Source organism: Oncorhynchus kisutch, linkage group LG24 (genome assembly GCF_002021735.2).
Source record: "Oncorhynchus kisutch isolate 150728-3 linkage group LG24, Okis_V2, whole genome shotgun sequence".
In the NCBI taxonomy this organism is placed as follows: Eukaryota; Metazoa; Chordata; class Actinopteri; order Salmoniformes; family Salmonidae; genus Oncorhynchus; species Oncorhynchus kisutch.
The window spans coordinates 24,034,608-24,050,908 of NC_034197.2; the positions used below are offsets into that span (position 1 = coordinate 24,034,608).

General features: G+C 43.1%; 2 protein-coding genes across 5 annotated transcripts; both read right to left on the reverse strand.

The window, feature by feature from the left end:
* Positions 1-110: 110 nt before the first annotated feature.
* Positions 111-6,021, reverse strand: LOC109869802 (serine/arginine-rich splicing factor 6). Its single transcript, XM_020460060.2, has 6 exons — positions 5,841-6,021; positions 3,279-3,436; positions 1,944-2,068; positions 1,315-1,517; positions 1,129-1,206; positions 111-1,036 (listed from the first exon to the last, which is right to left on the reverse strand). Exons 1-6 carry the CDS (start codon positions 5,945-5,947, stop codon positions 703-705), a joined length of 1,005 nt encoding a protein of 334 aa, XP_020315649.1. The 5' UTR covers positions 5,948-6,021; the 3' UTR covers positions 111-702.
* On the reverse strand, positions 111-11,568 carry LOC109869803 (mRNA export factor). Of its 4 annotated transcripts, none has more exons than XM_020460063.2 (16): positions 11,459-11,568; positions 11,010-11,128; positions 10,777-10,881; positions 10,569-10,661; positions 10,397-10,483; positions 10,161-10,247; positions 9,768-9,839; positions 8,467-8,574; positions 8,114-8,220; positions 7,941-8,016; positions 7,627-7,821; positions 7,419-7,504; positions 5,841-7,240; positions 1,944-3,436; positions 1,129-1,517; positions 111-1,036 (listed from the first exon to the last, which is right to left on the reverse strand). In XM_020460063.2, coding segments are annotated over exons 2-13 (1,098 nt in total). In that variant the 5' UTR covers positions 11,091-11,128; positions 11,459-11,568; the 3' UTR covers positions 111-1,036; positions 1,129-1,517; positions 1,944-3,436; positions 5,841-7,239. The 4 variants fall into 4 exon arrangements, with proteins under 4 accessions (XP_020315652.1, XP_031659869.1, XP_031659866.1 ...); XM_031804009.1 differs by having other exon boundaries at positions 11,404-11,476; XM_031804006.1 differs by having other exon boundaries at positions 1,129-1,206; positions 1,315-1,517; positions 1,944-7,504.
* Between the last annotated feature and the right edge of the window lie 4,733 nt (positions 11,569-16,301).

A 16,301-nucleotide genomic window follows, 5' to 3' on the forward strand; every position in this document is an offset into this window, starting at 1 on the left:
TTACACTCAACAATTTCACTGTCAATCATAATATTCAATGTTTTTGGCCCAAACGTCAAAACACAGCAAAGCGTGTGTTATCATGGGAGAATAACATCACAAACCAGCAATTTTCATATGAACTTTTTATTAAATGTACAATAAAAAAAATGGGCATGTCACATGTAATCAGAACGGCTTCTTATGTGGAGAGGGAGTAATCTGTACCACCATCCCCGGTAAACCTGTTCATACAAGGCCAAAAATCTGCTCATCTACAAATTGTATGCGCACATACAGTACATCTTGAGGGGGGCTCAATAGGTGAAACGACTCCTATCATAAAAATGAACTCAAAACACCACCCTGAGGTTAGCAAAAGCAGACAGAGGAATACAAACAATAACTAAAAAGGATATTAAAGAAAAGGCCTGGCTTGTTTTAAATACAAAGCCCTTCAGACAAGCTCCTCTATGTACAATTAATACAAAACTGATCAATAGCTGTAATCTACGATGCGCACTCCCTCACAATAAACATGACTAAATCATTCTCATGCCATGTATAATACGTCAAGATAGTTGTTCGGATTTTTAAGTGTCAAGGATAGCACTGATTAAGACTGAGCATGCCTTGATGCACCTGGTGCTGCGATTGATCTGTCAAATAGGAGCTGGTCCTATATCACCAGTTGCTCAAATGGGGAACACGTGGATGAACCCTTTAATCTCGGGAAGCTGATCTAGACCTGGATTTGGAGCGGGAGACTGAGCGCTTGTCCGGAGACTTGGAGCGACGGTCAGCTGCTGGGGAAGGGGAGCGAGAGGAACGCTCCTCCTTCCCATTTTTCACGGGAGATGCTGATCGGCTACGGGACTTCTTGTTGGCCGACTTCTCCTTGGAGCGGCTGCGGGAATCCCGCTCGGATTTCACCTTGGAGCAGCTCTTGGAACGGGACTTGCTTTTGTTGGAACGGGATCTGGATTTGCGGGTGCGAGAGCGGGAACGAGACTTCCTTCCAGACTTGGAGTGGCGTCTCTTGCTTCGAGAATGGGATCTGCAGGGTGTTGACAGAATTGTTAACAATCTTTGGTCAATATGGGTACAACAATTTAAACCATACTTCTCTAGACATTAGGGCCAGCTTACCGGGAGTGGGATCTGGAGTTACTCCTGGAGCGACTGCTCCTGCGGCTCCTGCTACGAGAGCGACGTCTGCTGCGAGACCTGAAGGGGGGAACAGGAATACAAATGTCACATTAAATGGCTGCATAAGCGTGACCACACATGGGATTCAACTACTCATAAAGAGCAGGGTAGTATGTAGAACCTCACCTAGAGCGACTGCCAGAGTAGGAGCGTCGGCGGCGAGACTTTTCCTCCACCAGGCGGATCTTCCTCCCGTTGATGTCCGTGCCGTCCAGCTTGTCTAGGGCCCTCCTCATGTCCGAGCGTGAGCCAAACTCGATGACACCCTCGTTGGTACGCTCCTTGTGGGCGTCGGCATACGTGACCTCTCCAGCCTGACGCATGAAATCCTGTAGGAGACCAGGCAAAGTCACTGCCGAACATTACCCCAATTTTTCAGAAACAAAACGGCCTACCATGGATAGCAACTGACAGTTCATCTTCAGTACCTGTCCCTCACCTATAATTATAAACCAGGTAGTTTGGGTCGTGGACACTGATTGGCTGAAACAGCATTCCAGCTCTGTATATCAGACAATATACCACGGTATGGCGCAAAACTACTTGTTTACAGTTATATTTATGTTGGTAACCGGTTTATAATAGCAATAGGGCACCTTGTGGGTTTGTGGTACATAATATACCACTGCTAAGGGCTGTATCCAGGCAATATGCTTTGCATCGTGCCTAAGACCAGCCCTTACGTATTGTATATTTGCAATATACCACACTGCCTCAGGCCTTATTGCTTAAATATAAGTGTCCCCTCAACTCACCTTCAGATCCTGCCAGCTGCAGCGGCTGGACAGATTCTCAACGATCAGTCGGTACTCAGTACGGACGGGTGGCCCGTACTTATCCCTGCCAGTGCGGCTTCTGCTGCTGCTGTAACCACTACTACCTTTAAATGACAGGACAGACAAATTGTCAGAAAAACAGAGTGGCATATAGGCATTTCACTTAATGGCTCAGACCATGAACAGAGAATGCAACTACCAGAATAAAAAGGTGTGGTAATGTTTAATATAGGTCCTGTGAGATGTCCATCGGGACCCAGTCTCAAGACAAACCTAATTAAGTGACTGAGGTATTAAAGTTGTGGCATTTGTTGGCTTAGTGGCTGTACATTTTTATTCTTCTCACTGTACAGCCTCTGTAGTTCATTGCTGTGCAAAGAACACCACTGCATCTGTTATCAGCAACATACAGCCAGTCTGACAAATGTTTAAAAACCGCAAATCTTTAGCAGTATAAACAAATGGACAGTGATGTTCTTCTTACAAACTCTTGAATCCTGAAAGACAAACAGAGGCTTCCACAAAGTCAATGTCAAAAACTTGTAGCACACTTTGCAAGAGTGCCAACTGACATATCTCTACAAAGGTTTTACCCCATGACATAGCCTAACCGGTTGTCAAACTGGGGACAATGCAGTTGCTTTGCCTGCTTTACAGGGAAAGGTAACATGTTGACTTAAAGCCGTCCCACTTATTCTTTCAACATATAAACCAATGGGAATCCTCACCATCACCCCTGGTCTATTGGAAAAAGGATGATGTCATCAAGGCTTCCGGTTAGGTCAGCCAAGGGTCAAGAGGCATAGGTCACACACACATTGTAAAGGTGAAAGCCAAGGCCAAACGGGACAGGCAGTCATCTTAGCCTCAATGGACTCAGCCTCAGCCCTCAGCTGGACTCTTTCAAATTGAAACATCAAGGACTTTGTTAATGTTGAAATCAAAACGCAAAGACAATTCACATGTAATGGTATTTCACGGTACAGCTGGGCTACATGGTGACAAAGTCGTGACTTCTTAACTAAATACAGTTGTTTATTGGTGCTCACAATTCCACCAGGAAGAAAACACTAGAAACATGGTTTCACTACACCTAAACAATCAGTAGCAGTAATCTGAGGTCTGCTCTGAGTTGGGTCAAACTTGTACCATACTCAATGGTGACACTATGGAAACGGTGACATCATTGAGTATTGGAGAGTTATGACAAACTCCACTTCAGGATCACAGGCCTGTGTGTGTACGGTCCACATTCACATCCCCTTGACCCATTGGGAAAAGGGTGACAGGAACATTGAAATACATTGCACTTACTGCGACCACCACCCCCGCCACCACCATATCCATCTCGGTCACGGCGCGGTCCTCTGGCATGTTCCACGGTCACACGCTCCCCGCACAACTCCTTGCCATTCAGTTCATACACTGCGTCGTCCGCATCGCGATTATCCTCAAATTCTACAAAGCCATATCTAAAAGATAAAAAAGTTAAATAAGCTAGCAATAAAAAACAAATGGCAAACCAATGAATTAAGGCACTTAAACTACAATCTGCTAATTAGCCAACTAGTCAGTCACATTTTCTGTGAAGGATAACTATAGTTGTACGCCCCTGAACAGTCTTGATGCAACATAAAACAGGTGAAATGGTTCAAAAAGCACATTTGTTTGAGGGTCTGTGTTTTGAAAACACAGATCTCTCAATTCTAACGTATCCGCTGCAGTATAGGGTGTCCTATAAAAAAATGCTTTTTGACCAAGGGGTAAAATAAGTTAATTGTATAGATTTTCCTTGCAGAAAACCAAAGGTCCAAACCTCAATTTGTTCAAAGGCCATGTTCAAAATAATAATAATTGCATTGCAACAGATAGGCTGGAATCTGCAAGAATTAAGACTACTGGCTACCTGACAGGCTCACTTTACTGTTGAACTCACACCTTTCTTTTTTGAGTCCGCAGGACACAAAATAGTAGGGCTGTATTTTACTTTATAGACCGGTATTGAGGCACGGACTGGTTTTTATGTTATCTTCTATAACATGATTAGAACGTTAGAAATAATAATGATATGCCATGTATAACATCATTTTATAGTTTACACCGCTACTCAATGCATCCCTCTCCTCGCTGCTTTCCACACAGACCTAGCCCTGCCCCCCTTGGAGAGCACTTGCTGTTGCTTGACCACAAGAAACTTGTTCAGTCTACACGGTCAATGTAGCACATGCAACAATGTTGATGACAACAATGTTGTTTCTACTTTGCTTCTTAATATAAAATTCAAAAGCGTTCTATAATTACAATTAGTGCGCAACAGTATCTTCTAAATCAAAGAGGAATAGGCAAACGATGAATATGTTGGCTACATGAAGAAACATTTAATGTAGCCAAAGATTGTAGGGTCCCCTGGGAAACACTATCCAACAAGTTGGTTCCTACCCTGTCACAATAACTCCTCCCTGGCATTTTCATTCATTGTCATGTCCAACACTGTAATCAAAGTGCCCACTATTATAACAATAGAATTAACATCCTAATTCCATGATTCGAACAGTTCACCCAAGTGTTTTGATCTAAATCACAACATTTGGTTAAAAACAAGGCCTAGATTATTTAACCCATATTGTGCAGCCCCATGTGGCAGTGTGGAAATTATCTATAATTTGAGGGCAAGAAATGTAGAAATGAAAATTATTTTTGGTTGAATTGAACAGAATGGAGAAAAAAAAACAATGAATTAACTTAGAATGTATGTGTTGCCACCCTAGGGTCACACACTACTCAAGGCAAATGTTGAACTTTTATTATTTAAAAACATAACATACTGTCATAAATTGGGAAAAAATATTGTGATATGCTATTTGGACCATGTCGCCCAGCCCCAACATAAGAGGTAAGATGGATATTGATTTTGAGCAGTCATGTAGTATATCACATTTTAGTACACACTTTCCATACCCACTCAAAATTCTTGTTATTTTTCAAATAATTCACAAGTGTAACTCTGAAATGTCAACGGAGCACTGAACATATACCAGGCTTTTTATTCTCAAAGCCTTTGACATTTAATTCAGCTCATGCAAATTTTTGTTACACCCTGTGGGAGGACACCCTATAAAAGTATACATTTAAGAAAGTGCTATTGTCAGTCTCCCCCACAAAAAGAAAAAAAACACATGTAATATTGAAATACTGTAGGAATGACATTTATTAATATGGAGGACTGTCTTCTATGGAGTGCCAATATGGCCGACCGTTGACTTCAGAGCTTCATACGCCAATACTTAGCATCCAAAATCCAGCGTTTATATACATCATTGGTAGCCACATGGCCGCACAAAAAAATAGGTTTCCACTAGATAGCACAGCAACAAAGTCGAAATTGGCTATATTGTAAAAATGCATGAAAACAATTATATTTATGGTCCTCGTTTAAGGTTAAGAGTGATTGGTTAAGGTTAGGTTTAAAATCACATTTTAATAAAAGAGAAATTGTGGGGTTCATGACTTTGGCTGTAATAACTAGTAACGACCAAAAAAAACTGCCTGCAGCCAAACAAGCAGCCATTTTGAACACGCTGTGTAGTAGCTAGCATCTAAATACGTTAGCTAGGGGCCTTCTTTACCAAACATGTTAAATGTAAATTTGTAAATTAAATGTGTGCATCTAATAACCACCAACTTTAGCTAATTTATATTACACGCACAGATAACACAAATGAAAGGCAAATGTGAATGTATTTCGCGTATGTTTTGGGGAAGGTAGCCGAAAGCAAGTAGGTAACGTTAGCTAGCTAACGCCAACTGGATATGAAGTTACCATTAGCTTGCCAGCTATTTTTTGTTCCAACTGATTCTCTTATATGATCAACTTACCCATTTTTCAGATCAATTTCCATAAGCTTTCCGTAGCCATTGAAAAATCTTTGAAGGTCTTTTTCCCGAGCATTATAATTAAGTTTTCCAACATAGATGCGAGGCATGATTATTGATCCTCGCACAAAATATCGTAATCAAAAGAGAAGTAGCCGAGGAGTTCGAATGTTTTATGTAGACTGTGACGTAAAGTCCATCGCGAGAATACACGAATTCCCGCTCCGGTGTCTGGTCATCTGAACCAGTGTTTCCCAACCCCTGGTCCTCGAGTACCTCCAACAGTAGAGTTTCGTTGTAGCCCTTGACAAAGGTACATAATTCAAATCATTGTGGGCTTGATGATTAGTTGACAAGTTGAATCAGGTGTGCTTGTCCAGGGTTACAATAAAAATGTGGGGTAATCGAACAGGGTTGGGAAACACTGATCTAAACCAAACCAGTCTGTCTAAATTCTGCTTGTAGTCTACTATCGTATAGAACTAAACATATTTTCCTGCAGCATTTTTCAGTTTATCGTGCAGAGTAGTTTAACTATAGATTATAGTAGCCTACTATAGACAAGGGAATTTAGAGATACTGGGACCTGCAGCTATTGATGCCAGCAGGTAGCCTGGCGGGTAGGAGCAATGGGCCAGTAACCGAAAGGTTGCTGGTTTGAGTCACAGAGCCGACAAGGTAAAAATCTGTTCTGAGCAAGGCAGTTAACCCACTGTTTTCCAGGTGCTAATGTCAATTAAGGCAGCCCCCTAAGTATCCCCTTTCCCAAATTCAGTGTCCCTCTTAGAAATCTAAATGGGTGAAATAGGGTAATGTTCAGTTACTGAAGCCCAGTATACCATGTATGTTCTATGCATTGTTTGTTTAGTGTTCTAAACATATGTGAATATGTGCAGGGATTGGCTCCCGAGTGGAGCAGCAGTCTAAAGTACTACATGTCAGAGCAAAAGGCATCACTGCATCACATCCGGCCGTGATTGGCAGTCCCATAGGGCGGCGCACAACTGGTCCGGGGTAGGCCGTCATTGTAAATAAGAATTGTTCTTAACTGACACACAGAGTTAAATTAAAAAAATATGTGCAAGAGAATGAAAAAAGGTGTTGCAAAAAACAGTTGGATAGTAACTTGTCTTTATCTACTCATATGTCATTCTCCAATATCGTTAAATTGTACAACAACGTAACAGAAAAAAAAAACATTACTTTAAATGAAACCATGGTATCGTGACAAAATAAAATATCAGATATTTCAAAACAATATCTTATCACTCTGCAACCCCTATTTTGCAAGCACCAGCTCCACCATTGGTGTTGGCACAGGAAAGGAACAGGGTCGTGCAGGCATGACGTGTGCATTTGACAACCCTCCATTTTGCAAACAACAGGCGAGATACTGGACAAATCTAGAGACATGAGAGAAATGTACAAGCCATTAAGTCTGTTGCTTTCAAGTCTTTTCTTGTCCACCAATATACATGTGGTTCTACATTTCTTAATGAGAGCATAGAAAATCATGTCTTGACAGTCACCATAGAGGTGACCAAACGTGACTGATGAAATGACAATGGCATTCTGACTCACCATTTCTTGTTCCGTGGTTTCAGCTCCTCAGTAGCATTACGCAGGAAGATGTAGTTCTTTTTCTGAGGGTTGTAGTACTCATGTCCCTGAGGTTTAACACAAAGATGTATCAATTTTGCTTATTTAAAATATTGCCTGGCCATTTTGAAGGAATAGAATGAGTCTTAAATCAACCTATCATAACATGAGGTACGAGAGAAAATGTTACCTTTGACCAATCATAGCTGGAGGCGTAAGCAAAGATGTTGCCATTGTTGTTGAAGGAGCATGCTGTGATTGGCTGATCCAGCTGCTCAGAGGTCTTCAGCTTGGTGCGGGCATCTTTATCCCAGAAGCTGAAGCGACCATCTGACCCAACAGTCGCCAGTGTCCCGTGGACAGGGTGGAAGGAGATGGCATTTACCTGTTTAATCAGAAACAGCAAGGTGTTTGCATGAAAAACACCCCAATATATTATGCTACCTACCGAATGTAGCCAAACGTATATGAAAGCAGGGTGTAGAGAGCAAAATCTGGACTCACAGCATAGATATCTTGTGGTGTGGCTGTGTTGGTTCCATTCGACCTGTGGCACTTAAAGGTGAAGTTATCCTTGGCTCTACAACACAAAAACACAGTGTGGTGAGTAGGGTGCCGTGGGTGGTAGCCAAGGTCTTTCTCACAGTTTAAAAAACAGCCTGGTTTGTGGCACTCACGGATTAGGAGGGTTGATGTAGTGAATTGCAACCCGCCCTTCAATGCTTCCGAGAGCAAATCCAGCAGGCTTGTTCTGTTTGTCCTTAAAAATGGCTATGCAGCGGTGCTGATACAGGGAGATGGAAGAGGTAGTGTTAGGGTGTACACCACAGGCATGAACTATTCATGAATAATTGATAATCAATGGAAACTGCACTCTGAAAAGGTGTGTGTATGTACAGTAGTAGACAGTCCTGTAAATGTATTGTTCTTTTTTTTTAATGTAACCTTTATTTATCCAGGAAGTCCCAATGAGGTCAAAAGAACTCTTTTAGGGAGACCTGTAAGTCACCTGGTATGTGAGACCAGTCACCTGGTGTTTGAGTGGTGAGTCTATCCTCCTAAACTCAGACGGCTGGTTTTCAAGCTGATATACAATCAAACCTCGGTCTGCAGACGCTACCACTGCCATGGGGTACACCTGAAAACAACAGGGAACCAATCAGCCGAGTTGACAACACATGACTTATAAAACCAGCGGCCTCATTTATAACCGTTGCATACATTTCACACCAAATACCTGCGCACGTCATTTCTGAAAAGAATGCGTACGTTTAAAAATAGAGATTTATAAACTTGGTGCACACCATACATACACATGTTTCCCGGTATAAATCAGACCTGTCATAAAACTGAGCATGCGTGAACGAGTATTAAATCTCCACCCGGAAAACGCCCTCCGTTCACTTTTTACAGTGACAATAACGCTCCCTTTATTTTCTGTATATTTGTCACTTTTGGAATTAGGCCACGGCAGTTTCTATAAAAAAGATCAATGGCATATTTGATCACATTTCTGTAGAGGTGTGGGCAGAAAGTTATGCTATTTTGTAGTAACTTGTCTATTTACTGTGTTGGCAGAAAGGTTTTAAAAAATGCAGTAATTTATGCTGTGTTGACCATTTCTGAAAGAGAAAACAATTGGCATACAGTAGTAGCATACATACTTCAAAGTACAAGATCAACTGTGTTGATGTTCACCTGTTACATTCGTCTGTCGGCTAGAAACCAAGCTGCATATGTGATCGCGTATAGCAAAACTTGAAATACATTACCTATCTATTTACATAGACCCAATTAAATGAGATGCACATGGTAATTTGTTGTATGGCTATTTCAGGAATATGAACCCATCACAGCCATAAAAATTAAGGAATTTATTCAGAAATAATTACGAAAATAACAATTCTGTAATTATTTTAGAATCTAAAAACCAAACACACTTGATATTTGCTATTCTCACTAACAGCAAATGGCTGCATCTCATTATTGTGTTTATGAATAAGCGTGTCACCATATACCCCATTTGCACAGGCCAACTTTCCTGATTGCAATACTTAAACCGCCAGAAGATGTGCGTACGCAAGTCTTAATTTGTGTGGAGGAAAGGACATTCTCACGTCAAGTTCTGTGACAACTTTTGTGGTAAAACTGGCACATGCATATTTTGGGATATATTTTGTACATACGCACCATTTATAAATGAGGCCCCAGGACAGCACACTTTAAGCAATTTTTTGGGGAACATTTAACTCTGCTGAATGCTATTTAGAGCTATTATAGAAAACCACTTAAAGAATATGAATCACTGGAGCTTTAGCACTAGGTCCTCACCACGTCTGCACAGTAGCACCTCTCTGGCAACTGCAGAGACATCATTGGGTTGGGCGAGCGGGTGTCCCAGAACTACAGCAGAGCAAATCAAACAAATAAATGAACGATTAAAAGTATAACTAAGAATGACTTTATGATCACAATGGGGAAATTTTGTTTGTGACACTGTAAATTAAAACATATCATTAAAGCATACAAATTCATGGGTGACTCATAATGACTTAACTGTACACAATATACACTTCACATCAGTACAATGTCAACTGTAAGCCAGCCCGCTGAACATTCTAGTGACTGTCATTCAGGAGCCTTACTGCCACTGGGATAAAGGACTGTTTGGCTATATTCCTTTAATAACTATTATATAAAATAGTTCCCAATCATGTTTCTTACCTTCAGAGTTTTGTCCCAGCTGCCAGTCATGATGCAGTTGTAGTTGGGGGCTTTGATCCAGTGGACTGTTCTGATAGGAGCATCATGCTAAATGGAAACACAAATCAAAGACCATTTCTAATATGATCTAGTGTCAACAGAACTTGTCAATGTATTCAAGGAAAGCACAGAGAGGTGATAAAACTACATATTGAAAAATAACACTGAAAACAGTATTCATAGCCTGAAATATTTACCTGTGCGATCTGTATTGCCTGGTTGCTGTTGAGGTCCCACATTTTGGCAGTCTTGTCACAAGACGCAGTGAAAACCTTGCTACCGTCCTAAAAGAGCAAGGGAACGAATAAGTACAGTTTCATTCAAACACCTCATATGGTTGGTAAAGATATGTGATGTGAGGGGGCCTACTTCGCTCCAGCAGACATCAAGGACGGGACCCGTGTGCATCTGCTGGGCTTTGGGGACTGTCTGCCCGTTGTCCTGTACCTCCCAACACCTCACCTGGAAAAATGTAAGAAAACAGTCTCATATGTTGTTACAAAGTGAATGGGTTTTAGACTCATAGCAACAAACATAAGTATGAAGTGGGCACTTTAAGTGGACCATGACGACTCACATCATTGGCCCAGGATCCCCCTATCAAGAAGTTCCCTGGCATGGCAGGAGGACTGAACGCCAAGCAACTGATGCTGTCATCTGGGGGTGAGGTTACTTCCACATCCTGTATGAGATAACATATCATTCAAAATCAAATATATTTGAATTACACCTCTCAGAACAAGTTCTACTAGTAAAATATTGATTATTAAGCAGGTTCCAGATAGGGAAAGTTATGAGCTAGCTACTTACCTTCATTGGGTTGTGGGTGTCCGTGGTTGCCGCTCCAAATCCCCCAGCGCCAAAGCCAGTGCTGGCCCCGAACAAACTCATGACGTCGGATTCACTTGAGCCAACACGCGGTTAGTGATCTTAAATGGTACAGAATAGACAGCATTACAATAACGTGGTTATTCAATTAACCTTACCATGATAGTATACATAAAGTACAATAACGCAAGAGGACCGCTAGCGAGTGGTTGTCAAATTGTGGCAACAGATTTAGTTATTTTTGGGCTTCAGTGATAGAACGTTAGCTAAATGAATGGAGGTTACTCATAAACCATTATCATGTTGTTCACTTAGCAAGCAATGCATCTGCACCAAATTATCATATCAACCGACGCATTGATACTAAATAGCTTACTTTTGTCCCAGTGAAATGCAGTAGTTTCAAATGTGTACATATCAATTGTGTTTACCTTTTTTTACGCTGAATAGAAGCTCGGTTGAAGAAGAAAACGCAGCGCAATGAGCGGAAAAGGAAGTGCTTTCATTGCACATGCGTCGGCAATTTAGGGCCGGTTCCAGGTAGTATTCATTGCAGACGCGCTGCACAGATAATCTCGTCTCACAATTAAATACGGGTTTTACATGTAAAAAGTAGTTAAATCGGAATCTAGTGATATCTGGTTATCTTGAAGTTGTTCTAATTCCTCCCATGATATAAAACGAGGTTTACACACTTTCAAGGATTAGTGTGCACGATAAACATTTATTTGGGTGTTACCTATTCAATATAATCAACAAGGCAAACCAAACAACATATTCTCTTAAAAATGGAAGTCATGCAATAAAGTTGAATATTTGTGTTGTCATTGTAAAAATCAGGTTTAAAATCATTTGAACTAGACTTTGTATTTGCTTTTTTTGAACAAATCAGGAGTTTCTTTGATACCATGTGGATAGCTTGTATATTCTTGTGTACTATTTGAAATCAACAACCTCTTATACCCAAGGTGCCTGCTCAGAGTGTTTTTCTTAAATTGAGTTACACAATCCATGTCTTTATTGTCACAAGGCTTAAAAATCCTTATTTAACCTGTCTCTTCACATTCATCTACACTGATTTTAAGTGGATGTAACAAGTGACATCAACAAGGGATCATAGCTTTCACATGGATTCAACTGATCAGTCTATGTCATGGAAAGAGAAGGTGTTGTTGATGTTTGTATACTCTGTGTATGTTATTATATATTACACACACACTCACACACACCACAAAGATGTCATCCTAATTTCTCCCACATTTTCTGTCGTCTCAATTTGAATAATGTGCTCTTATTAAAGGACATCTGGCTATTTTCACCTACTGACAGTCTGCTATGATGAAGTATAAAGATCTCAGATAAGCCTGTTATAGCTGCAACTGTATATGCATTCGTTAATCAAGACCTTTCTTGAGTTAACATCTGGGATGGTGCAACTGTTGAGAATCTGAGAATGGTTGTTTTGATGGAAAGGGGTTGAGTGTGTATGAGTGTGTGTGTGTGTGTGTGTGTGTGTGTCCCACAACTGTTTCTTGTTCTTTTCTTTTTTCTTTAGGGGTGGATGATTTTAAATATGTTACCTGGCCTTGATGACTCCTTGCTGTCCCCAGTCCACCTGGCCGTGCTGCTGCTCCAGTTTCAACTGTTCTGCCTGCGGCTATGGAACCCTGTCCTGTTCATCGGACGTGCTACCTGTCCCAGACCTGCTGTTTTCAACTCTAGACAGCAGGAGCGGTAGAGATACTCTGGATGATCGGCTATGAAAATCAAACTGCCATTTACTCCTGAGGTGCTGACCTGTTGCACCCTCGACAACCCCTGTGATTATTATTATCTGACCCTGCTGGTCATCTATGAACATTTGAACATCTTGGCCATGTTCTGTTATAATCTCCACCCCGCACAGCCAGAAGAGGACTGGCCACCCCTCATAGCCTGGTTCCTCTCTAGGTTTCTTCCTAGGTTTATGCCTTTCTAGGGAGTTTTTCCTAGTCACCGTGCTTCTACACCTGCATTGCTTGCTGTTTGGGGTTTTAGGCTGTGTTTCTATACAGCACTTTGATATATCAGCTGATGTAAGAAGGGCTTTATAAATACATTTGATTTGATTTGATTTTTTTCTACATAACATTCGGTTGAAGTCGGAAATGTACATACACCTCAGCCAAATACATTCTAACTCAGTTTTTCGATGGTATTGAGGTCAGGGCTGGCCACTCCAATACCTTGACTTTGTTGTCCTTAACCATTTTGCCACAACTTTGGAAGTATGCTTGGGGTCATTGTCCATTTGGAAGACCCATTTGCGACCAAGCTTTAACTTTAACTTTAACTGATGTCTTGAGATGTTGCTTCAATATATCCACATGTTTTTCCTTCCTCATGTGCCATCTATTTTGTGAAGTGCACCAGTCCCTCCTGCAGAAAAGCACCCCCACAACATGATACTGCCACCCCCGTGCTTCATGGTTGGGATGGTGTTCTTCGGCTTGCAAACCTCCCCCTTTTTCCTCCAAACATAACAATGATCATACCGGGCACTATGAGCACCTGGTATGCCGTTCGGACTGACCAACGCTCCTGCAGTGTTCCAGGCCCTGGTCAATGATGTGCTCCATGACATGTTGAACCGATTTGTGTTTGTCTACCTCGACAACATCCTCATTTATTCGTGGTCAGTTCAAGAGCACGTCCTCCATTTCCGACAGGTCCTCCAGCGTCTCCTGGAGAACCAGCTTTCGTGATGGCGGAGAAATGCGAGTTCCATCGATCCACCATCTCCTTCCTAGGATACGTCATCGCTGCAGGGAATAGAGCGGTGGTAGATTGGTGAGAGCGGTGGTAGATTGGCCTCAACCCACATCCAGAGTGCAGCTGCAACGTTTCCTGGGTTTGCTAATTGCTACCGTTGTTTAACCTTGTTTAAGGTTCCATTAATATGGTCTCCAGCAGCTGACCGGGCATTCTCAGACCTCAAGCAGCGATTCACTACAGCTCCCATCTTAATCTATTCGGTCCCGTCCCGTCAGTTCATGGTGGAGGTTGATGCCTCGGACGTCGAAGTGGGGGCAGTCCTGTCCCAGCATTCTGCCCAGGACCAGAAGCTGCATCCCTGCACCTTCCTTTCCCATCGTCTTAACCCCACTGAGAGGAACTATGATGTGAGAAATTGAGAATTGCTCACAGTTAAGATGCTGTCGGAGGAGTGGAGGCACTGGTTAGAAGGGTCGGAACATCCATTCTTGGTGTGGACGGACCATAAGAACCTGGAATAGTTCCACACCGCCAAGCGCATCAACTCCAGGCAGTCGAGATGGGCTCTGTTATTCACTCGTACCCATTTCACTATTTCCTACTGCCCGGGGTCCAAGAATGTGAAGTCTGAAGCACCTCTCACGTGTGTACAGCCCCGCTACTACTCCATTGGACCCCGAGACCATCCTCCCTACTTCCTGTCTAGTGGCTGCTATCATCTGGGGAATAGAGAGTCTGGTCCGCAAGGCGCAGTGTTCCCAGCATTCCTCGAGACTTACCTGTCAATCTGGCTCCCGTCGGACCTTGGCTTTCATCAGACAATGTTTTTGGTGGCCCACCATGGTTCCTGACGTCACCGCGTTCGTTGCCGCCTGCATTTTGTGTGTGCAGAACAACAAGCTCTGGCTATCCTCCTTTAACCACTCCCTGTTCCTCAAAGCCCCGTTCCCATATACCCTTGGACTTCATCACGGGTCTCCCTCCGTCAAATGGTAACACCACCATCCTTACGGTGGTGGATCGGTTTTCCAAAGCCTCCCATTTTATCCCCCTTCCTAAGTTGCCCTCAGCTAAGGAAACGGCCCAGCTCATGGTGCAGCACGACCTCCGGATCCATGTACTTCTGGTCGACAGGGTCTCTGATCGTGGTCCTCAGTTCTCATCCCTGTTCTGGAAGGCGTTCTGCACCCTCATTGGGTCGTCGGCCAGCCTGTCCTCTGGTTTTCATCCCCAGTCTAACGGCCAGTCAGAGCAAGGAAATCAGGACCTGGATATGACTCTTCGTTGCCTTGTCTCCACCAATCCCACCACCTGGAGCCAGCAACTTGTGTTGGTGGAATATGCCCGCGATACCCTTCCCTGTTCTGCTACTGGTCTCTCGCTTTTTTGAGTGTTCACTGGGATATCAGCCCCTGCTCTTCCCGGAGCAAGAGGTCAGCATACCTTTTGCCCAGATGTTCGTCTGTCACTGTCGCCGCACCTGAAAGAGAGCCCGGGCCGCTTTTCTCAAGACCACCTCCACCTGCCCCTCTGGGTGGAGTTCCGCAAACTTTCCCCCCATTTTATCGTCCCTTTCCCCATCTCTAAGGTCCTTAGCCCCTTTGCTGTTCGACCTTCTATTGCCCTGCAACCTCCGTATACATCCCACTTTCCATGTATCTAGAATTAAACTCCTGTCTCACAGCCCTTTGTCTCCTGTTTCCAGGTCATTTAGATTACGACTCTTTGCCTGCCTTGACCTACCGATTGCCTGTCCCTTGTACTGTATTAAACTCTGACTCGTACTATCCGCCTCCTGTGTCTGCATCTGGGTCTTAGCCTGAGCGGTGATATATTTAAAGCAGTAACTGAGTTTAATGGCAGTGATAGGAGAAAACTGAGGATGGATCAATAACATTGTAGTTACTATTTACTCCACAATACTAACCTAATTGACAGAGTGAAAAGAAGGAAGCATGTACAGAATACAAATACTCCAAAACATGCATCCTGTTTGCAATAAGGCACTAATATAAGGGCACAAGGCGAGACCCAAATGCAGACACAGGAGGCAGATAGTTGAGCTCTGATATTTATTATACCAAAAGGGGGTAGGCAAAAGTCAGGTTGGGGACAGGCGAGAGTTCATAAACCAGGTCAGAGTCCAAACAGTACCAGGGGATAGGCAGGCTCGAGGTCAGGACAGGCAGGGGTTCAGTGAACAGGTCCGAGTCCAAACAGTACAAGGGGATAGGCAGGCTCGAGGTCAGGACAGGCAGGGGTTCAGTGAACAGGTCCGAGTCCAAACAGTACCAGTGGATAGGCAGGCTCGAGGTCAGGACAGGCAGGGGTTCAGTGAACAGGTCCGAGTCCAAACAGTACCAGTGGATAGGCAGGCTCGAGGTCAGGACAGGCAGGGGTTCAGTGAACAGGTCTGAGTCCAAACAGTACAAGGGGATAGGCAGCCTCGAGGTCAGAACAGGCAGGGGTTCAGTGAACAGGTCCGAGTCCAAACAGTACAAGGGGATAGGCAGGCTCGAG